At 42.6% G+C, this 24,288-nt stretch overlaps 1 protein-coding gene across 1 annotated transcript in view; it reads left to right on the plus strand.

Moving 5' to 3' along the window:
* Positions 1-7: 7 nt before the first annotated feature.
* The window catches only part of pik3c3 (phosphatidylinositol 3-kinase, catalytic subunit type 3), a 130,565-nt gene continuing 106,284 nt past the window's right edge, over positions 8-24,288 (plus strand). Inside the window, exons 1-4 of the mRNA XM_038790774.1 lie at positions 8-233; positions 4,926-5,114; positions 12,124-12,267; positions 15,174-15,303. Of these exons, the coding sequence (XP_038646702.1) occupies positions 166-233; positions 4,926-5,114; positions 12,124-12,267; positions 15,174-15,303 (531 nt within the window). The 5' untranslated portion in view covers positions 8-165. The remainder of the gene's footprint in view (positions 234-4,925; positions 5,115-12,123; positions 12,268-15,173; positions 15,304-24,288) is intronic.

Raw genomic sequence — 24,288 nt, forward strand, 5'->3', positions numbered from 1 at the left:
CTGACTGACCTGTGACCCGGATGTATAAAGCCAGGCCGGTGGGGAAGATGGCAGCCGCGGAGCTGTAAACTTGAACCGCTTTAAACTTCCTCCCCCTTCAGGACAGTCTGTGCCGAGGATACGGCCGATGTTGGGACGGCAAAGGACTTGTTTCAGCCGAGAGCGATGAGCGACACGGAGAAATTCTGTTATGTTTACAGCTGCGACCTGGACATCAATGTCCAGCTGAAGATGTGAGTAGAGGGTCTGAGGGAGGCAAGGGGATGGATGGGATGGACCAGCCGAGACCCTCCTAACCTCCCCGTTCGGCTTCCAATCGTTCACCTGGGACTGCCCAGCACTTGGACGGTGACAGATCCCAGAGCGTGTCCCGTTTGCCGGCTCTCACTGGCTCCTACCTGGCGGCTGTGTATTATTGTTTCACATTAAGTCTTCCCATGTAACATGTCAAAAGTACAAACGGTTTGCGTAGACCATGGGATGGGATAAATCCACTGAAATGTTCGGCCAGTTTGGTTCTTTCATATAAAGAAATCCTAACTTCCCCATTCGGCTTCAAATTGTTCACCTGGGTTCTTGTTTTCAATAAGTTTGTTCCACATGTTGATCGTTTGTTCTATTAAAAGTACGCCCGATATCAGTCTTAAATTTATCCTTTACTAATTTGACCTTGTGCCCTTAGTTTTATTATCATCTATTAATTTAAAGTCATAATACGGTTTTAACACATTTTCTTTAACTGTATACTTTTTGGAGACCACCTCATAGCTGCCTCCTTTCCAGATTGAAAAAGCCCAAGACTATCCATTTCTTTCTCATAACCCAGACCCCTGCGGCATTGGAGGTTAACCTGTACTCAACAGTGGTAATGGTGACTAGAACTGGATGCAGTGTTCAAAGTGCAGTCTGACTGGTTTATAATGGGATATATCATTTTGCTATCCATTCGATGGTGAACATCCATTCAAAGTCCATGGGAAAGCTGATGTGATGTGCCCATGGTCTCAGACTGATGCTCACAATTATACTTTGTGTCACGCCTCACTTTGCACTTGTGGACCATAATTATCTATGCTCTGATTTGTTGAGTGCTATCCACTGTCTTCAAGAGAGCTTGAAGCCTGAAACCTCTGCTCTTGGTCAGTGATGAGCTGTTGATTCTTTAAGTGGTATCCCATTATTTTACGAACGGAGAGATAATTGTTGCCTATAATTTTTCCCGTCTCTTTGAGGACAATAACATCATGGTGAATTGCAGGAGTGGCAACATGGCACAGCCCTGGAAGCCATTCATTTGACATGGACACTGACACCATTCTAATAGCAGAATTTAATTGTCCTTTGCATGGGGTCTGCAGGATCATGACATAGAGCAGAATTTGACGCAGACTGACTGGTGTTTCAGTTCAAAGTGTTCTAGTAGTGCTCTCCCATGATGATCCAGTGGGTTTCCAGCCCAGGTTCACTCTGGATTTAGTTTTTAAGCTGCTGTTAATGAAATGAGACGGTGATAATGAGGTATTTTGGCTGGGGTTCATGGTTAAATTGCTTACTGCAGAAGGAAATGTTGAATTCTTTCACAGTGGCATTATTGTTCAGATGGAATTCCAAAGCAACTTCTTCTCTGGGTGTGGTGGAGGTGTTGGGTCTGGAAGTAGATTCGCTTGTGAACATCTCACCTGCTTTGTCTGGTACAAATGCCACTGTCAGTAATGTTATGCCGTTAGCAGAGAACAGCTTCTCAAACTGGTTGTATTCTCTGAGTTGCCTCCTGCACCATATGTTTGGCAGGTTCAGAGGAAGATTTCAGAATTCAATGCTGGAAGGCAGGACCAATCATTTCACATGCTTTGGGTATTGGATTTAAATTCTGGAATAAGGGAATGCAGTGAGATTGAGTTGGTTATCACCTTGTGGAGATTACCACAATTACTCTTTGCTTCCTTGTCAAAAGGCTGTTATTCATATTTGAACATTGACAGTTAAGTTTTAAAAGACTATTTGACTGTAAGGGCATCATAGTTTATACCCTCGAACTGTCCCCACTTCTTGCAGAGGTATCAGCATTAGGTTGCTTGGATTGTATGGCCAACTACTCATTATTAACAACAGTTTACATTTATATGGTACCTTTTAATATGGAACATATGGGCGGGATTCTCTGGCCACATTCGCCGTGGTGTTCTTGCGGCAAATGCGGTCCGAGAATCCCGCCCAATAATCCATGGGGATAGGGTGGGGATGTGGGCTTGGGTAGGCTGCTCTTTCCAAGAGCCGGTGCAGGCTCGATGGGCCGAATGGCCTCCTTTTGCACTGTAAATTCTATGATTCTACGGTGCTTCATTGCGGCATTAAGAAAGTATACAAGAGACTATTGGCAGAGGAATGAAGACCTCGGGTTAGAGGAGACAGGGTGAGTTGTAACAAGGCCAGGACGAAGCTTAAACACCAGAATGATTTTAAATTTGGAAAACAAGGGGTGAAATGTAGATCAGTGATGATTATTTGAATATGTACTCTGAAGGGGAAGTTCAAGTTCTGCTGTTCAAAATAAATAAATTAGAAGGTTAATTTTGTTCATTGCTAATAGTGACTCATCTCACTTAGTCTAGAGTTGTAGTGATAAGAATTCTATTGAAGAGTTCTTTGTAAAAATCAGTATAAATTTGAGTTGTGGACATGTGTCCAGAAAAAAAATACCACTTGGAAGGTTTTGAATCTAGATGATTAAATTAGGCCATGTGACCCATGAAGCAAGCCTGACTTTGCATTATAACCTTTGTATACCATTTATGTGCAATAATCATGTTACTGATTGTGTTTTCTGCTTTTTTATTTAAGTTTTTCCAGAGCAAAATTTTAAGCTAATTTTTTCACAAGAAACCTTGTTTTAGAAAGAATAATTGGTTAATTGTTTTTGCATTTATTTTAGCCTGAAAATGTTGCAGATTCACATTGTGTGACATAAAAACTGTTATCAATGTAATATGTAAATTATTGCATCCATTTTAAGGGGTTTAAGCAGATAGTTATAAGTTTTAATATTTCAATCCCGTAAACTAAAATACTAGCTTCTGTGTAGAATTCATCAACTGTATCATTGTAGTGAAGATTCTGCGGCTTATGTATCACATTGATACAGTAACAGCAGTGTAATTTTGGTTTTATGTCACTGGCTAGTCTAGTCTGAATTTTATTGAATAGTATGAGGTCATCTTGGAGGGGTAGTCTCATTGTTTGGGCTTCTCATCAGTTAGAATAATGTTCATGAAGAATGGATTTCAATAATGTTCGAGCTTCACTGACATTTAGCTTACAGTGAATGTTTGAATATGTAAAGTTTTACTTTGGCTAGCAACAAGAACTACCTGTTTGCAAATGAAGATGTTTGACTTGGGACTGATAATATAAAGGCAACATTTGCAAATCTGCAGTGCAATTGGATCACTCCTGATGAAGTGCAAAGACCAATATAAAGGCAACATTGCAAATCTGCAGTGCAATTGGATCAATTAATGTGTCTCAATTAAATTCTGGGAAGCACGTTCCTTTTCTCACTGCCCAAGCATATCACAATGCCTGCTAATTTTTATCATAATGTTGACTATGGTACAAAAGTGTAATTTTGAACTAAATTCTAAACTTAAATTTTGTATTTTTATTATGACTGATTCAATTATCATACTTTTTTGTAATAGTGTGCGGTTGAAATGTTTAGACAGTAACAATGAAATTAACCGTCAAAGCAAAAGTATTTATCTCGTTGGATCGAATTATAACCTGTGTATTTGTGCTGATGATTAGGATATATGCCCTACAGCTGGAATTCGGTGGTGGCATGTACAAGCAGGAAATATAGTGATAGAAAATGTGTTTACTGTGCGTTATTCTTGAAACTCTTTGGCTTTTTCTTACGTGCTGTGAGAGAAAGTGCCGAGCATCATAGAATTTCTGATAATCAAAATTTATGGGGAATTTGAGAACTAATTTCCCATCAGCAAAATCAAATTAGAGGCTATTTATTGTTAGAATTGCAAGACACGTTTATGATGCAACATTATTTGTAATACTGCTTTTAACTATGAATTGTGGCTGATATTTTAAAGTTGTGCTGATTCCAAGTGTCCCAGCCTGTGTATCAATGCCAGTCGTCTTGCTGCACCACAGCTTTTAATATAACTGTTGTGAGGTTTTGAAAGTCACTATTTTCCATTGGTCAGTAACCATTCGCAGTGTGAAACTAATGGAGAACTGCTTGGCAGAAAGATGTGCTGCAGTTACTTTTCCATGAGGCTGATGAATACTAGTGGATTCTGACAGGAACTTCTCAATCTGTAAAAAGATTGCTGCTCTAATTTGCTGACCGTCAACATATTCAGTTGTAATTAATGTGTTTTCATGAAAGAACAATTTGAATAGGAAATTTATTCTAATAATCTTTATTGTAGGCTTACATTAACACTGCAATGAAATTACTGTGAAAAGCTTCTAGTCGCCAGATTTCGGCGCCTACTTGGGTACACAGAGAGAATTCAGAATATCCAAATTACCTAACCGCACGTCTTTCGGGACTTGTGGGAGGAGACCGGAGCACCCGGAAGAAACCCACACAGACACGGGGAGAATGTGGAGATTCCGCACAGACAGTGACCCAAGCTGGGAATCAAATCTGGGACCATGGCGTGTGAAGCAACAGTGCTAGCCAATTTCACCGAGCATAGCTGAAAGCTTTTAAAATTTAGAACTTGTCACATTTGAAGATTTTATTATCGTGCATGAAGGATAGTATAATTATGGAAAGAAACAAATCTTTTCTTTAATTACCGAAGAGCACTTTATTGTCTGCTTCGCTAAGTTTTCTGTGTGAATGCAGCATGAAATGCACACCTCCAGTTATTTTCTCTTCTGTTCCTCTATGTATGCAGTGGAAGTTTGGAAGGCAAACGGGAGCAAAAAAGCTACACCGCTCTTCTGGAGGACCCATTGCTTAAATTTTCAGGCTTGTACCAGGAAACCTGTTCAGACCTGTATGTGACTGGCCAAGTTTTTGCAGAAGGAAAACCTTTGGCTCTTCCTGTTCGGACTTCTTACAAAGCTTTCAGTACTCGATGGAAGTAAGTATGTCTTGCTGCTAAGATTTGTGTTTTTGAGTTTATTTTGGAAGAGATTTGGAAGACTGGGCAAAATGCAAAGCCTTCTCTGTATGTAAAACATTTATATGGGGAGGCATGGCACAGTGGTTAGCACTGCTGCCTCACTGCACCAAGGACCAGGGTTCAATCCCGGCCCTGGGCCACTGTCCGTATGGAGTTTGTACATTCTTTCCGTGTCTGTGTGGGTATCACCCCCATAAGCCCAAAGATGGCAGGGGAGTGGGAACCAGAGCGCTAGCTTAGAAGGTGTAATAACTGAAGGGGAAATAGAGAACAAAAATAAGAGAACAACATCAACCTGTCTGCTCCAGCACTGTTTTTTCAACACCAGAAGCATAGTGGGTAAGGCAGTTAAACTTCGAGCGCTTATTAGTACTTGCAATTAAGATGTTGTGGCTATCACAGAAACGTGGTTAAAGGAAGGGCAGGATTGGCAGCTGAACATTGGAGGATATAGATGCTTCAGGAGAGACAGAGGGGGTTGTAAAAGGGGTGGGGCAGTTACTGGTTCAGGAGAATATTATAGCCGTACTGCGGGAGGACACCTTGGACGGTCTTCAATGAGGCAATCTGGGTAGAGCTCAGGAACAGGAAGGGGGCAATCACTGTTGGCTGTTTATTACAGGCCCCCTAACTACCAGTGAGAGATAGAGGAGCAGATAGTTTGAGAGATTTTGGATAGGTGCAAAGTAACAGGTTTTGTTGTGGTGGGGGATTTTACTTTCCCATATATTGACTGGGACTCACTTAGTGCTAGGGGTTTGGATGGGGCAGTATTTGTAAGGTGTATCCAGGAAGCCTTCTTGATGCAATATGTAGATAGTCCAACTTGGGAAGGGGCAGTACTGGATCTGGTATTGGGGAATGAGCCTGGACAGGTGGTTGAGGTTTCAGTAGGGGAACATTTTGGGAGTCATGATGTGGAGATGGCGGCGTTGGACTGGGGTGAGCACAGTAAGAAGTCTTACAACACCAGGTTAAAGTCCAACAGGTTTGTTTCAAACACTAGCTTTCGGAGCACTGCTCCTTCCTCGGGTGAATGAAGAGGTATGTTCTTGAAACATATATACAGACAAATTCAAAGATGCTAGACAATGCTTAGAATGTGAGCATTTGCAGGTAATTGAATCTTTACAGATCCAGAGATAGGGGTAACCCCAGATTAAAGAGGTGTGAATTGTCTCAAGCCAAGACAGTTGGTATGATTTTGCAAGCCCAGGCCAAATGGTGGGGGGGTGAATGTAATGCGACATGAATTCCAGGTCCCGGTTGAGGCCGCTCTTATGTGTGCGGAACTTGGCTATAAGTTTCTTCTCGTCGATTCTGCGTTTTCGCGAGTCCTGAAGGCCGCCTTGGAGAACGCTTACGCGGAGATCAGAGACTGAATGCCCTTGACTGCTGAAGTGTTCCCCGACTGGAAGGGAACATTCCTGCCTGGTGATTGTCGTGCGATGTCCGTTCATTCGTTGTCGCAGCGTCTGCATGGTCTCTCCAATGTACCACGCTTCGGGACATCCTTTCCTGCAGCGTATGAGGTAGACAACATTGGCCGAGTTGCATGAATATGTACCGCGTACCTGGTGAGTGGTGTTCTCACGTGTAATGGTGGTATCCGTGTCGATGATCGTGCGGCACGGCTAACGACAGTTGATTAGGATTCCGGAAAGTCACGTTCCTGAGAGAATGAAAGATACGTATGGGAAGTTTAGGGAGCCTTGGATAACAAGGGATATTGTGAACCTTGTCGAAAAGAAAAAGGAGACTTTTATACAGTCTAGAAGGGTGGTGACAGTCAAATCCCATGAGGAGTATAAAGAAAGTAGGAAGGTACTGAAGCGGGAAATTAGGAGGGTTGGAGTGGTCATGAAACGACCTTGCCAAGTAGGCTTAAGGTGAATCCCAAAGCTTTTTATTCATGAAAAGCAGAGAGGGTGGCCAGGGAAAATTTGGGACTTAAGGACAGCGGAGGGGAATCTGTGTTGAGCCAGACAAAATGGGCAAGGTACTAAATGAGCACTTTGCATCAGTGTTCACCAAAGAAAGGGACTTTGTGGAAGATGATTCTTGGAAGGTGATTCTTGGGGAGGGTGTGTGGACAGTCTGGATCATGTTAACGTTGAAAAGGATGAAGTATTGGGTCTTTTAAAAGATATTAAGGTAGATAAGTCTCCTGGGCCAGATAGAATTTACCCCAGAATACTGAGGGACGCAAGGGAGGAAATTGCTGGGACCTTGACTGACATCTTTGTATCCTCATTGGCTACAGATGAGATCCCAGAGGACTGGAGAATAGCTAATGTGGTACCACTGTTTAAGAAAGGTAGCCGGATAATCCTGGAAACTATAGGCCGGTAAGCCTCGCGTTGGTTGTAGGTAAATTATTATTGGAGAGAATTCTCAGGGACAGGATTTATATCCATTTGGAAACAAATTGACTCGTAAGCAATAGACAGCATGGTTTTGTGAAGGGGAGGTCATGCCTCACTAACTAGTTTTTTGAGGAGGTGACAAAGTTGATTGATGAGTGAAAGGTGGTGGATGTTCTTTACATGAACTTCAGTAAAAACTTTGACAAGCTGCCTCATGGCAGACTGGTACAAAAGGTGAAGTCACACGCGATCAGAGGTGAGGTGGTAAGATGGATACAGAACTGGCTCAGTCACAGAAGGCAAAGGATAGCAGTAGAAGGGTGTTATTCTGAATTGATGGTTGTGACGAGTGGTGTTCCATAGGGATCTGTGCTTGGGCCTCTGTTTGTAGTGTACATACACGATTTGGAGGAAAATGTAGCTGATCTGATTAGTAAGTTCAGGATGGCGCCAAGGTTGGTGGAATGGCAGATAGTGTTGAGGATCGTCAGAAGATACAGCAGGATATAGATAGGTTGGAGACTTGGGCAGAGAAATAGCAAATGGAGTTTAATCCGGACAAATGTGAGGTAATGCAGAGAGGAGAAATATACTGTAAATGGCAAAACTCTTCCGAAAGTAGAAAGTCAGAGAAATCTGGGTGTGCAAGTCCACAGATCTTTGAAGGTGGCAACACAAGTAGACAAGGTAGTCAAGAAAGCATACGGAATGCTTGACTTCATTGGACGGGGCATTGAGTATAAAGACTGGCAAGTTATACTACAGTTGTATAGAACCTTGGTAAGGCCACACTTGGACTATTGCACATAATTCTGGTCGCCACACTACCAGAGGCTTTGGAGAGGGTGTAGAGGAGTTTACCAGGATGTTGCCTGGTCTGGAGGTTGTTAGCCATGTGGCGAGGCTGAATAGACTCGGGCTGTTTTCATTAGAAAGACAGAGGTTGAAGGGTGACCGGATAGAGGTCTACAAGATCATAAGGGGCATGGATAGAGTGCATGGGCAGGCACTCTTTCCAGGGTGGAGGGGTCAGTCACCAGGGGTCATAGATTTAAGGTCCGTGGGGCAAAGTTTAGAGGAGATGTGCGAGGCAGGTTTTTTACGCGGAGGGTGGTGAGTGCCTGGAACACGTTGCCAGGGGAGGTTGTGGAAGCAGATACATTAATGGTGTTCAAAAGGCACCTTGACAAACACATGGTTAGGCTTGGTATAAAGGGGAACGGCACAAGAAAGTGCTGAGGGTTTTGGCAAAAGTTGGTATCATGACAGGTACAGGCTTGGAGGGCCAATGGGCCTGTTCCTGTGCTGTATTGTTCATTGTTCTTTGTTTTTATGTGGAAGCTGGGTAGATTGGCCATGCTAAATTGCCCCTTCATTGGGAAAAAGCACTTTGAAAAAAACCCAGGAAAGTGCCACTTTGAGATACAGTCCCGATTTCAAATCGAAAGCCTTCTCAATGAGCTCCCGGAAGTCCACGACGGATTTTAACACCAATTTTGACGGAGTTTTCAAACTCAGTTGCCGCCCTAAAAATCGGTCAGGTTCCGAGCCAGCAGTAACTCTGATACAATGTATTTCGGTGGGCGCGAGAGAAACACGTTTGAAACAGATAGTGTTTTTTCTGTGGCAAGAGAGAAACACTTTAAAGATTTTGTTGGTGAGAAAACAAAGACACACTTTTCAAGAACAAACTGACAATATATATCCTAATAGATGTCAATGTACAGACCAATGAAGAGATGGAAAAATACCTGATGCATACTCCAATTCTAAATTGCATATCGACAGTAGGCTTGACCTCAGTAGGCTTGACCTCCGTGTATGGTCAGCTGATAAGACTGACATGTCCAAGTCCTGCTCGTGTGAGTCTTGTTGAGCAGCAGGTCTTGCAATGAACCCTACAAGACATTTTAACATACAATTTTTTATTGCTGAAAAGTTACATGCTGCCAAATCTTTTCGCCATGCACTCATCAGCATAGATGCACAAGAATACCAAATCTAAAGGAAACGATAATTTATACTGCAAGCGATGAGGGTGCTAATTGGTTGGCAAGAGAACTCTGATTGGTAAAGTTGTTGCCATGGACAATGCACGAGGGAACAATTAACTGCCAAGTAAACCTGGCAAGTCATCATTGGCCAAGGCTTTGCCATGGGTAATAAACCAGGGAATGCCTGTTCTCCAAGCTTTTCTTTACTTGAAAAAAGTGCAATCTGTGGACATGCTCTTTTTGCTAAGGAACAGGACCCTGTGTTAATATATGTTATAATCTACATATATTAGGTAAGCCACTATAAGACCATAAGAAATAGGAACAGGAGTATGCCATTCAACCCTTTGAACCTGTTTTCCTATTTAATAACATAATGGCTGATATAACACTCGCTCACTAACTAAGTCCACTTTCCTGCCTTATCTCTGTAACCCTTATTTCCCTACTGATTAAAAATCTATCGATCACAGTGTTGAAAATATTCAAGGACTTGGCCTCCTCTGCTTCCTGGGGTAAATAATTCCAAATGTTCATTATTCTTTGAGAGTAGAAATCCTTCCTCAAATTCATAAATGAGTACTCCGTTATTCTGCGATTATGCCCTTTGGTCCTACACACACTCATGAGTGGAAATATCCTCCAAACCTACCCTATCTAACTCCCTAAGAATCATATATGTTTCAATCACATTACCCCTCATTCTTCTGAACCCCAAGGTGTTGAACCCCCCCCCCCGCACCATGCAAGGTGCCCCCAGGCCCGATCCACACCATGGGAAAAATGCCAGTTTTACACGTTGGCAGTGCCTCTCCCAGCTGGCAGTGCCACCTGGGCAGCATGGCAGTGCCAGGCTGGCACCCAGGTGACAACGGCTCCGATCCCCTGATAGATCCCACAAGTGTCACTCTGTCTGGTCCACTTTTATGGAGACCAGCACTGAACGTGCTCGCCTGAGATCTCGGGTAGATTGTGGATGTGCGTATTAGACTGAGACTAGCTGTTTCTCTCTAATATGCAGATTTGCCAAAAGTGATCCGCTCACAATAGGCAGAATTTGCATCATATTTCTCATAAAATTGCTTTAAAGCTCAAGTTGGGTAGATCCCCGAAGTGAGATCTCCCAGCATCTGCCGGACCCGTTGTGCCACGCCGGTCGCTCGTGCCCAATATTTCTCGATAAATTAGGGGACCAAAACTCTGCACAGTATTCTAAATATGGCCTTACTAGTACCTTGTACAGTTGTAGCAACACCTCATTACTTTATACTCCAGCCCCCTTGAAATAAAAGGCAGAATTCCATTTGCCTTCCCCATTACCCTTTGCAGCTATATGCTAGCTTTCTGGGTTTCTTGAACTTGAGCCCCCATGTCCATTTGTGCACCAGCTTTCTGTAGTCTCTGAGCCCGACTGAAAATTTTCAATTGATTGTCAATTTGTTAGCAAGTGTTGTCCAATCCTGGTATCACATCTAATGTTGGACACCATATTCTGAGTTTTGCAAGCATTGGTTAGTTGGGTATGGTCAGTACTTTTCCTTATATAAATAGCTGAAGGGCTGTGCTGTTTAATATGATCTGCCAGTTGCTAGGAAGTATGGCCTACCTAGCTTACATCACACCGGCAATGAAATTCATATGGTGCGTTGGCAGAATGTCTTTTTGGCTTGATGGAAGCATCCTGTTCGTGGAGAATGCCATTCGTGTTGCTATTGTGTAGTAGCAGTGTGAAAAGGCTAGCTTTACCTGTTGCTGAAATATTTGAGGAACCTTGTGCTTTCCAGGGCAATTTGAGGTAGACTGGACATGTTTTTCAGGACCAACATTGTGGCTATAAGCCCATTCATGAGGTTGTGCGATTATATAGCGAGCAGTGATCTGATCAAATCCATTTCAACATCAAGCTTCCATAGTAAGCAAATGGCTCAGGCCCTTTTCCTGTGGTTGCTGATGAGACCAATCTTATTGAGCGTTGAACTGTCGGAATCTCAACATGAATATTGACCAGTGAAGGTGGGCTTGTCGGGAACTGTACTGGATAACTTGCTGAGTATTTTCAGTATTTTATATCTTTCATATTGTCAGTTGCAGTTTTATTCTTCTCTACGTATGTTTTTTTATTTTTATATGATTGTCATGTCTGTTAAAATCTTGTGCCGTTGATCCTTGACCAGACTTGCACAGAAACATTACTGCTAATTGCATGACAGCAGGATTACCAAGAAAGTAATCTGTCGGTAAATGGGCGAAATCCTTTTGTTGTTCAACTTGCTAACTGTAGAAGGTCAAAATGTTCAACTTTTTTTTGTTGATTATCAGTTTCAAATGTGATTTATAAAAGAACAGATGATTACAACCAAAATTTTAAACACCGCTATAGAGCAGTTTATGGTTGTTATCCAATTTGCTGATCTATTTCCTTCTTGCTTTCATCTTTTTTCATTTCATGTAATGTTTGAACCTTTTTTTAAAATAACCATGTACTGTAGTGGAAACAGATTAATCATGAAACATTAGGATAAAATCAAAAGGATTGAACAATTTACCAGTCCTATCTGTACAATTTATGATCTTTAGGAAAATAATAATGTTCATGTCCTTTTACAGCTGGAATGAATGGTTAAAATTGCCTGTAAAATATCCAGATTTACCACGAAATGCTCAAGTTGCTCTCACAATCTGGGATGTTTACGGACCTGGAAAAGCTGTCCCTATTGGTGGAACTACTGTTGCCCTTTTTGGAAAGTATGGGTAAGTTGAGCTCTCCAATCGTGTGGCTTCAGCACTTGCTTAAATGGTGATCTGAAATTTACTGCTGTGGTTATGTGGAGAAAGGTAAAATGACTCGTTCTTCTGCCTTGTTTCATGTGAATGGCCAATTTCCCCCAGAGGGATTTGAAACTTTTAAGTACTGTACTTCTCTATTCCTTCCTCCCCAAAATTAAAAACAAATTTAAATGATACACCGATGTCCATATTTCCATGTACACTAATAGAAAATCACTTCAACTAAAATATTTAACTACCTCGCTTTATAAAAAATTGACGGGCAAAATAAATGTACCAATGTCTGTTACAAGCTTGACATGATGGGCTGAGTGTCCTCCTGCTGTTATAAGATCTAGATTAGAGTGAGGTAGCTTGCCGAATATTTGAGACATAAGCACTATGTCGAGCAGGATATTAGTTTGTAAGAATGTAGCAGCCAAAGATTTAAAATTAATACAAGCATTCATAAGTAGTCAGCAAAATATTAAACAAATGCATTTCAAAGTTGGCAATGATGGAATTAATTGTACGTTATCCACTGATCAAAAAGAAAATTGAGTCATTTCATTGGCTGCAAGGAAAGTATTTGCAGGAGCTCTTTTGAAATGCATATTTCAGTATGAAGCAATTTGTTACACATGGTGAGCAGCTTCTGTGAAGGGGCTCTGTAATCTAAAGCGAAGACATGATTCAATATCATGTGAGTTGTCATGTGGGTGACCTCCACTGTTTGACACTAAATTTATCTCGAACCTGTTGCATAGCCTGTTTGCTGCTGTGTATGGTTCAGACTTGAATGCATTTTCACATTTTTCTGGATTTGCATCCTATGCAGTTCAGATCAGCAATTTACAGTTCTCAGGAACTTTTATGTGCTCATGGGTAACTATTTTCATATCTCTACCTTGACATTTGGTTTCAAATAACTATACGAATGAGATTGTTGCCTTAAAGAAAACATTTATAACTTTTTTTCTTAAATTGAAGATAATGCATTCCACAGCACATGAATAAATGCATGAGAATAGGGTTAGAGCATGGCACATCCCTGCTTTTAAAAAATAATGAGAAAATTAGTGAACACTTGGAGATGTATCAGCTTGGTAACAATCAGGACCTGAATAATGTTTTTTTGTTACTCATTTACATAACGTGTGTGTGTCACTGGCAAGGCCAGCATTTATGGGTGGGTGCAGAGGATGTTGCCTGGTATGGAGGGTGCTAGCTATGAGGAAAGGTGGATAGCAACAAGCTTTTTCCAAGAGTGGGGGTGTCAATTACAAGGGGTCACGATTTCAAGATGAGAGGGGGAAAGTTTAAGGGAGATGTGCGTGGAACGTTTTTTACGCAGAGGGTGGTGAGTGCCTGGAACACTTTGCCAGCGGAGGTGGTAGAGGCGGGCACGATAGCATAATTTAAGATGCATCTAGACAGATATATGAACGGGTGGGGAACAGAGGGGAGTAGATCCTTGGAAAATAGGCGACGGGTTTAGATAAAGGATCTGGATCGGCGCAGGCTGGGAGGGCCGAAGGGCCTGTTCCTGTGCTGTAATTTTCTTTGTTACCCATCCCTAATTGTCCTTGAAAGTGACGGTGAGCTGCCACCTTCAACCACTGCAGGCCAATAAATATATGTAGCAATATTTTATGAAAATGAAGACACATCTTATTGAATGCCAATGTTTTAGGATTGGTTAGATGTAGGTATTGGTACACTCCAGGTTACAGTGCTGAGAACTCGCATATTTATCACTTGGATCCAAATATTGTGGCTTGTTGATAGCAATTTAGGGATGGCCATTTAATGAAGAGGAGAAGATCATCTCGTAGCATTGCTGGCAGGTGCAATTTAATGCTGAGAAATGTGAAAGTACATTTACGGGTGTAAAGAACAGTGATGAGAAGTCTACCTTAAACGGTAACGTGTTCACCAAGGAATGGGATGGATGCTGAGGGAGAGCAAAGCTGGGGAGGTTGGAGGGGCTGATTTATTTTTCTGGCTGGTGCATTTTTTAATGGAATATAGTGGTAGGAATACATGGTAGATTTGGGCACTTAACTGTCGGAAGGAAATCATTAATTGAATCCATAAGAAAATATTAAATGAGGATTTGCTGAGATACTGAAAAGAATTAGTTTGCATTGTAATGAAAATCTCAATATTCTGTATTTTTCCACTGTAACTTGGTTAATGAGGGAATATCATAGATTTAAAATATTAGTAATAAGTTTTAAGGAAACAAAGAATTGATCATTTCTACTTGCGGGTGAATTGGTAAGAGAAATAATCAATATTCTTAAAACAAACTTGACTAACTCTCTGATCAGCGCTTGCAGAGAGTGCAAGTCATGAAATTATTGTGCTACAGCCTATGATTTTTCCGTCACTAAATGGGATTGTGGGATTATTCCATTTTTACTTTGTTCCAAAAATACTATTATATGCATGCTGTGTAAAGAAAGTAGCTGTCCGGAAATTTTAAAGTTTCTACTCCGTTCATTTGCCAGAGGTTGTTGACTTGTGACTTTAGACTCAGTGACTTGCTCATTTTTCTTACTTTTTGAATATTGATATAGTCTTATTATTGTCCATAACTTAACAGTTTTTAGTTGCATTTTGCTTTCTTTGCTTATGTTGAATGATTCACTATATTCCCCTCTTATGTGCGCGTTTTGTGAAGTACTTGTTTTGTGAAGTACTAATGTAACCGGCTACCTAATTGATTCATTTCAGGATTTGGTAGATTTCCTCGTGACTATCAATGGCCGTCTTTGTGAGTTTTAATAATCAGATGTTCCTGTTTTGTTTGTTATGCTCTATGGATGACCAGCTAATTCAATTACATTTTCCAGTAATATACTTCCTCTTCTGCTCTTAATTTTCAGCATGTTTAGGCAGGGCATGCATGATTTAAAAGTTTGGCCAAATGTGGAAGCAGATGGGGCTGAGCCTACACAAACAGCAGGCAGGACGAGCAGCAATGTATCTGAAGATCAGATGAGTCGGCTAGCAAAGGTAGGATTATAGCACAACTGAAGTGTGTATGTTGTATGCGGATGTGAAGAAGAACATTTTTTTAAAAAAAATATTTTTTGTCTAGCTGCGAGGCTTTTTATTTTCTATCCTGTTCCCTCTGTGCTCTTGAAAATTTAGTGGAAAGCCATTTTATGGGATAAAAGCAATTTTTGTGTTTTCCATATTACAAACTTGTAATATGTCTGGTCATTTGAAAATCATACATTTTCCTGTATGATTTTTAAAAGGGGGGCATTTATCAACTGAGATTTTAAAAAATAATTGAAATAAGCAAACACGGTGTACTTAATTCAGTTATGAATGTCTCAAGTGGTCCCACAACCTTATAGTTGACATTGGACCTCTTGACTTTAACCTTATGAACTTCAAAAAGTTTGACTTTTTCCCAGTAAGCCCAGGGGCTTTTCACAGTAACTTCATTGCAATGGTAATGTAAGCCTACTTGTGACAATAACGATTATTATTATTATTATTATAATGTGGCGATGTTCAATAAATGATAATTCCCAAAGTTTAGAGATGTAGAAATAGATTGATATAATGGAAAAATATGAATAGTCAAAAGAACAAAGAAAATTACAGCACAGGAACAGGCCCTTCGGCCCTCCCAGCCTGCGCCGATCCAGATCCTTTATCTAAACCTGTTGCCTATTTTCCAAGGTCTACTTCTCTCTGTTCCCCACCCGTTCATATATCTGTCCAGATGCATCTTAAATGATGCTGTCGTGCCTGCCTCTACCACCTCCGCTGTCAAAGCGTTCCAGGCACCCACCACCCTCTGCGTAAAAAAACATTCCACGCACATCTCCCTTAAACTTTCCCCCTCTCACCTAGAAATCGTGATCCCTTGTAATTGACACCCCCACTCTTGGAAAAAGCTTGTTGCTATCCACCCTGTCCATACCTCTCATAATTTTGTAGACCTCAATCAGGTCTCCCCTCAACCTCCGTCTTTCCAATGAAAACAATTCAAATCTACTCAACCTTTTCTTCATAGCTAGCACCCTCCATACCAGGCAACATCCTGGTGAACCTCCTCTGCACCCTCTCTAAAGCATCCTAAGTATGATGTGTTTCTTGAATAGAAAATTGAAAGCCGTTCAAATTAATTTAAGAAAGTTAAAAGCTTTTTCTGGCTTGTACTTTACCAAGGAAAGAAAATAAGCGTTTGAAACAGGATGGAGAGCAGGAGAGGCTGTTGAGATGTGGAAATGTAGTTGCAATTCTGTCATAAATCGAGTGATGGTTAGACTTTCATGTTGATCGGGTGACAACTTTATGCTTGTTGCAAACTAATTTTCAAAGTTAAAATGGAGCACAGCTTTTTGATGCATCATTTGCAGAAATAGATTCAGGACTCGACACAGCTAAGATATGGTTGGTGAGTATGCTATTTGCTGATTAGTTCCATTGCTCGAAGGGAAGGATCCTGCTGTTAGGATTAGGTGTTCTACTGTGAGATATTTCTCAAGGAGCCTGAACTCAATCATGGCTTTTTAGCTGTAGACTTATTGTCAGGTACTTGCACCTTCATCTCCTATCCTCCCCTCCCAGTGCTACCATGTCCTCAACCTTTGTTTTCTCTGGCTTTAACCTTTGTGCAAGTTCCTGCTGCTACTCCCAGACAGTGGTTTTTGTCTGCATAATTTCTTTACTAAACTTTCAATTTGTCTTTCCACTTTTGAAACCATTTTGACCGATCTATTTTGTTACCACTAAAATTGCAGTATAAAATATTAAAAGTTATGCTTGCCGAATAGATTTTTAGTCAAATGGGATGTGAGTGTTGCAGACTAGGTCAGCATTTATTGCCCTTGTGAAGGTTGTGATGTAGCCTGGGTACAGCCACAATGCTGTTAGGGAGGGAGTTCCAGGATTTTGACCCAGAGTCATAGAATTTACAGTGCAGAAGGAGGTCATTCGGCCCATCGAGTGTGCACTGGCTCTTGGCAAGAGCACACTACCCAAGCCCACACATCCACCCTATCCCTATAATCAGTAACCCCACCCAACACTAAGGGCAATTTTGGACACTTAGGGCAATTTAGCATGGCCAATCCACCTAACCTGCATATCTTTGGGCTGTGGGAGGAAACCGGAACACCCGGGGAAGAAACCCACGCACACACTGGGAGAACGTGCAGACTCCACACAGACAGTGACCCAAACCGGGAATCGAACCTGGGACCCTGGAGCTGTGAAGCAATTGTGCTAACCACTATGTTACTGTGCTGCCCGTTATAGAGAGCTGATGATGCATAGTAGCTTTATGTTAGAGCACCAGGAACAAGAGCATGCCAAGTTTGATTGAATAGCAATGAGTTGCTTATCTGGGACATTACACAAAAATGATCTTTGGAAGCCAGCTGTCTCTGTGAAGAAAGCTAGCTCCAGTTTGCTTTTGTGTGCACTTACCTGTGGTTTTACAAATAGCAGCATCTCAACCATATGTACTAAAAACTCCACGGGTGAGGACTAAAATCAAGGGCATTACAGAATAGGAGTGAATGATTTTGAACTGGACACAGCAGTGGTTTGCTCTAGGGTTTGTTATATATTAATGATCTATACTTTGTTGTGCAGGGCACAAAATCAAAATTTGCAGATTACACAAAAGTTGGAATTATTGCGAATTGCAGGAGAAAATTGATAGGCTCCTGGAATGGGCAGATACGTGGCAGATGAAATTTAATGCAGAACATGTGAAGAATGTTGGTCAGTCTCCGACTTGGGGAATTTTTGTTTTAGTGAGGGGCTGGCCAAAGGGAAGGTGGAGTTGGGTTCCTTCCTTATTTCTGAGAATATGGAAGATGGGTATATAACTCAAAAGGTTCTGGAGCGATGAAAATTGCACCTAGCCTTGGTTGATTGTCTGGAGTTTGCACTTTCTCCCCGTGCCTGTGTGGGTTTTCTCCGGGTGCTCTGGTTTCCTCCCACAGTCCAAAGATGTGTAGGTTAGGTGGATCGGCCATGCTAAAATTGCCCCTTAGTGTTCAAAGATGTGCACACGGGGGAGATAATGCAAACTCCACACAGTCACCCAAGGCCAGAATTGAACCTGGGTAGTGCTAGCCACTGTGCTCATAGGTGGGGTTACAGGGATAGGGTGTGTGAGTGGATCAGGGCAGAACTGATGGGGCGAATGGCCTCCTGCACTGTAGGAATTCTAAAGTACATTTTGGTAGGACAAACACAAGGCAATATAAAATAAAGTATACATTTCTAAAAGGAGTGAAGTGGTACGATCCCAGCTGATAATTCCGGGCAAATCCGAACCCAGAGTGAAACCTGGCTTGGTAGATCCTAACTTTCCCTTTTTCAGAAACCGGGAGGTATGCTGCGGAACAAACTCACAGGAGTCTGCTGGTGTATATTTAACACAGCGAAAATTTATTAAACAAGAAAAATATAACCAATACACAAGACAAAAAGGTTGGGAAAATCTCAATACGAACACAGAAAATGATTCAAATATTCACTACTCTTTCACCCCCACCTACATCTTCACAAGAGAAAAATAAATTGGGAAAGATAAAACAATGTACCATATTTATCTTATCCTCTCACATTTGGGGTAAGCATGTGGTACATATGAACCAACTCACAAAACGTGGGCAGACATGCCATATTCCAAAGTAAATGAGAGATGTGACCAAAGCAGATTCTTTGGACTTCTGAACAGCGCACTCAGATACTTGTCGCACTGCGCGCCAACCGGTCTCACTGAAATCCTGTCTTTCTCACAAAAGTTTTCCATCTCCATGTTTGAAGAACTTGCCTTCGAATTCTCTCCAAACATTGCCTGTATTTTGACAACTTCAACATAAATCTACCATCTTACCGTCCCAGATTTCTATACCTTTTGATCTCTGTACACTCACTTCACCTTCCAAGCACACTTTCAGATCTTGGGATATGTCAAGCAGAGCACAACTGCCCCAACGGAATACCTTTGCCCTTGAGGCCTGCAGCATGGAGTGTCCAACCTTTGGCTGCCCTCTTGGATCTTCTGGGTTTCCCTCAAGCCTGCTGTGCTTCACATCTGCTCACTGCAGCTTTCTTTAACTTGGAGCCTTTTTTCTGCTCCTGTCATTTATCTTAACTCGATGGGATCTACCTCTGATGCCAGTCTTTGTCCCTGCCTACAAAGACTAACTGAGCTTTATGGCCCTTTCCCTGATGGCGCTTGCATGAAAGTCCTGACTTATGTTTAAAGAAAAAACATGAACTTCACGATTGTGGCTATTTCCTGGCTGGCACATGTGCAGAAGTCCCAAAGTCGACTGGGAACTGTCATTCTTGAACTGCAATTTCAATTTAAACTAAAGGTAAGTAACAAAGTTTGTGACAGAAGGAGCAAAGAGACCTGGAGGTAAATGTGCATAAATTTTTGAAGGTGACGAGGCGGGTTGAAAAAGGCATATGGAAACCTGAACTTCATTAATAGAGGCATAAGAGTACAAAATTAAGTTATGGTGACCCTTTATGAGACTCTGGTTCGACCACAACTGGGGTTGTGTTGTTCGGTTCTGGGCATCACATTTTAGGAATAATATGAAGGGTTTAGAGGGTGCCAACAACATTTGTGAGAATTATTCCAGGGTTGAGGGACATCAAATATGTGGATAAATTGAAGAAACTGGGATTGTTCTTCTTAGAGAAAAGGTTGGAAGGAAATTTAATAGAGATGTTCAAAATCATGTGGGATCTAGATAAAGTAGATTAGCGGAAAATTTGAAAATGAGAGGACACCATTTTAAGGTGAACATGCAAGTCTGAAGCTGGAGTCAGCCATTCGCCATGTCGAGCCTAACCTGCTATTCAATAAGACTTTGGCTTATTATGGCTCTACAGGAAGAAGAAAGGAAGAACAATAGTGGTGGGGGATTTGTTAGTTCAGGGAATAGATAGGCCCTAGATATAGCTCCAGGACAGTATGTTGTCTTCCTAGTGCCAGAGCCAAGGCTGTCACAGAACAGCTGCAGCACATTCTTCTAGGGGACGGTGACTAGCCAGAAGTCATAGTCCAAGTTGGTTCCAGTAACTTTGGTAGGAAGGGGAATGTGGTCTGCGTCAGAATTTAGGGAGCAATGTTTAAAATTAGCAAGCAGGCCCTCAAAATCAATAATCTCTGGATTATTCACAGTGCCATGTACAAGTAAATACAGGAGTATCCAGTGCTAATAAAACAAGCATTTTGTCGCTATAGCCCCTCACGACGACCTACTTGTGCAAGGTTGGATTTTCGTATTTACAAAAATGAAGATGGCACAAAAGAACTGGCTGAAGTTCTGTACCTGCTATGCACATTGGCCTCTCCTCCTATCAACCTGATTGGAGTTAGATCATGAGGACCAAGCAGGTTCCTCTTTCGTATTAAAGGGAAGCAAACACAGCGTGGGTCCCAAAGGTCGGTCCATTGACAAAGATGGGTCCCGGGGGGAAAAAAGTTTGAAAAACGCTTGTTTAGTCTATAGTCCATCAACTAATGGGAAGGATGTGGAGGAACAAATCTACAAAGGAATTACAATAAGGTGCAAACATTATAAAGTAGTTATAATGGGGGACAATTACCCGAACGTAAACTGGGATTCTGGTGGTATAAAGGTTAGTGTGGGCAGACGTTCCTAGAGTGTATTAAAGAAAATTTTCTACAGCCGAATGTGTCCAGTCCAATAAGAAAGTAGGCAATTCTTGCTCTTGGAAATGAGGTGGGCCGAGTAGATCAGGTATCAGTGGGGGCATATTTAGGAGACAGTGATCGTTGTATCTAAGGTTTAGGATGATAGTAGAAACGGACAATGGGCAAGAATGATTAACTGGGGGAGAGCCGACTTCAATGGAGTGGGCCGAATAGACTGGAACAAAAGGTTGGCAGGAAAAACTGTCGCTGAACAATAGGCTACCTTGAAAGAAGAACTTGTTTGGGCACAGGCAAGGTATATTCCTTCAAAAAGAAAAGGTAAGGCAAACAAATCCAGACCCCTCTGAATGAAAAATGTGATAAATAGGAAATAGTGTGCTTATGACATGTTTCAGGTAGAAAACCAATTGAGAACCAAGCTGAATACAGAAGTTCACAGGAGAAGTGAAGAATCAAATAAGAGAGTGACTATGTGATAGGACTGCCAGCCAGCATAAAGGGGGAGGGGAGGGGGGGGGGGGGGGTCCCAAAGTCTTCTACAGGCACATAAATAGCAAAAGGAGGAAACTTACTCGAAGGGTTAAAAATTGATAAGCAGTGGGTATTGCATAAACTGTCAGTACCTAAAGTTGGCAAAACATCAGGACCAGATGAATGTACCCAATGATATTGAAGCAAGTTAGTGGAAATTGCAGGAGCACTGGCCATCAATTTTTAGACTTCCCTAGACTGGAGGGGGGTGCCCGAGGACTGGAGAATGGTAAGCATTTATACCTCTGCTCGATAAAGGTTGTAAGAATAACTCCAGCAATTGCAGACCAGTCAGTTTAACTTTGCCGGAAGAGAAGCTTCTAGAAACAGTTATCAGGGATAGAATCGATTGTCACATGGAAAAATCTGGGTTGATTTTGGAAAAGCCTACATGGATTTCTGAAGGGAGAATTATATTTAACTAACTTGGAGAGGTAACATGGTCGATATGGTGTACGTGTACTTCCAAAAGGCGTTCAATATCGTGCCACACGACACACTTGTAAGAAAAGCTATAGCTGAATGAGTAAAGGGAGCAGTAGCAATGTGAATACACATTGGCTGAATCAGTGAGTAATGGTCAGTGGATATTTTTTGGGCTGGAGGAAGATTTTGTAGGGAAATATTCCAGTGGTTGGTATTGGAATCTTCCTGATTTGTGATCTAGGTCTTGTGTGCAGGGCTTGAGGACGACACAAAACTTGGGAAGTATTGTAAACTGAGGAGGACTGTGGAGAACTTCAAAGGGACATAGACAGGTTGGTGGAGTGGACAGACGGGTAGCAGATGATGTTCAATACAAATAAATGTGAAGTGATTCATTTTGGTAGGGAGAAAACAAAGACAGTATAAAATAAAGGATACAACTCTGAAGGAAGCACCAGAGCAGAGGAACCTGGGTCTATATGTGCATAAGTCATTGAAGGTGGTAGGGCGGGTGGAGAGAGCAGTTAATGAAGCATACAGTATCCTGAGCAGATATGCCATGCTAAATTGGCCTTTGTGTCCAAAAAAAGGTTAGTTGGGGTTACGGGGATAGGATGGAGGTGTGGGCTTAAGTAGGGTGCTCTTTCCAAGGGCCGGTTCAGACTCAATAGGCAGAATGGCCTCCTTCTGCACTGTAACTTCTATCATTCTATGATTAATAGGAGCATGGAGTACAAGAGCAAGGAGCTTATGCTGATGTTATACAAGACACCAGTTAGACCTCCGTTGGAGTATTGTGTACAGCTCTGGGTGCCACACTATAGGAAGGATGTGAATGCATTAGTGAGAGTGCAGAAAGGTTTGCAAGAATGGTTCCGGGGATGAGAAAATTCACTTATGAAGACAGGAGATTTGATAGAAGTGTTGAAAATCATCAACAGATTGGGAGAAACTGTTCCCACTTGTAAAACGATCAAGAACAAGAGGAGACCGATTTAAAGTGATTTGCAAAAGCAGCAAATGCAACATGAGAAAACCATCTTTTTCACACAGCGAGTGGGTCTGGAATGTACTGTGATTCAATCGCGGCATGAAATGAAATGAAATGAAAATCGCTTATTGTCACGAGTAGGCTTCAAATGAAGTTACTGTGAAAAGCCCCTAGTCGCCACATTCCGGCGCCTGTTCGGGAAGGCTGTTACGGGAATCGAACCGTGCCGTTGGTCTGCTTCCAAAGCCAGCGATTTAGCCCTGTGCTAATTATTTGAATAGACGTAATTTGGAGGGTTATGGGGAAAAGGCAGGAGAATGATACTAAGTTATAACGCTCATTCGTTATATGACCGGCTGGATGACCTCTATCCTATACCAATTCTGTGATTTGGGGATTTTTGTTTGGGTGGGGGGTGGGCTGGGGGTTGCGGGGGTGCAGTAGCATTGTGGTATTTTCACTGGACTAGTGATCCAAAGATGCGGAGTAATGCTCGGGGGGACCAGGGTTTGTATCCCACCATGGCAGATGACGAAATTTAAATTCAATAAAACTCTGGGCTGGGATTCTCCCCTACCCGGCGGTGCGGGGGGTCCCGGCCGGCGTACCGGAGTGGCGAGAACCACTCCGGCGCCGGGCCTCCCCAAAGGTGCGGAATTCTCTGCACCTTTAGGGGCTAGGCCTGCGCCGGAGTGGTTGGCGCCCCGCCGACCGACGCGAACGGCCTTTGGCGCCCAGCCGACCGGAGCCATGGCTGGCGCCTTCGTCGGTTGGCGTGAGTCCGCGCATGCGCCGTAGCGTCAGCGGCCGCTGATGTCACACCGGCGCATGCGCGGTGGAGGGGGTCTCTTCCGCCTCCGCCAAGGTGGAGGCCGTGGCGACGACGGAAGAAAAAGAGTGCCCCCATGGTACAGGCCGCCCGTCGATCGGTGGGCCCCGATCGTGGGTCAGGCCACCGTGGAGGCACACCCGGGGTCAGATTGGCCCGCCCCCCCCCCCCCCGCCCCAAGGACCCTGGGGCCCGCTCGCGCCGTCTGTTCCCGCCGGCACCAGAGGTAGTTTAAACCACATCAGTGGGAGAAGCCTGACAGCGGCGGGACTTCGGCCCATCGCGGGACAGAGAATCGCCGCGGGAGGCCCGCAGACCTGCGCGGCCCGATTCCCGCCCCCGCCAATTTCCGGGTGGCAGAGAATTCCGGCCCCAGGAATCAGAAGTCTAATGATGACGACGAAATCCATCTGCTTCACTAAAATAAATCTATCATCCTTGCCTGGTCTGGCCTACTTGTGGTTCCAGACCTACAGCAATGTGTTTGATTCTTAAATGCCCTCTGAAATAACCTGACAAAGCACTCATAGAATCACTACAGTG

This window comes from Scyliorhinus canicula, chromosome 3 (assembly GCF_902713615.1).
Source record: "Scyliorhinus canicula chromosome 3, sScyCan1.1, whole genome shotgun sequence".
NCBI classification, from domain to species: domain Eukaryota; kingdom Metazoa; phylum Chordata; class Chondrichthyes; order Carcharhiniformes; family Scyliorhinidae; genus Scyliorhinus; species Scyliorhinus canicula.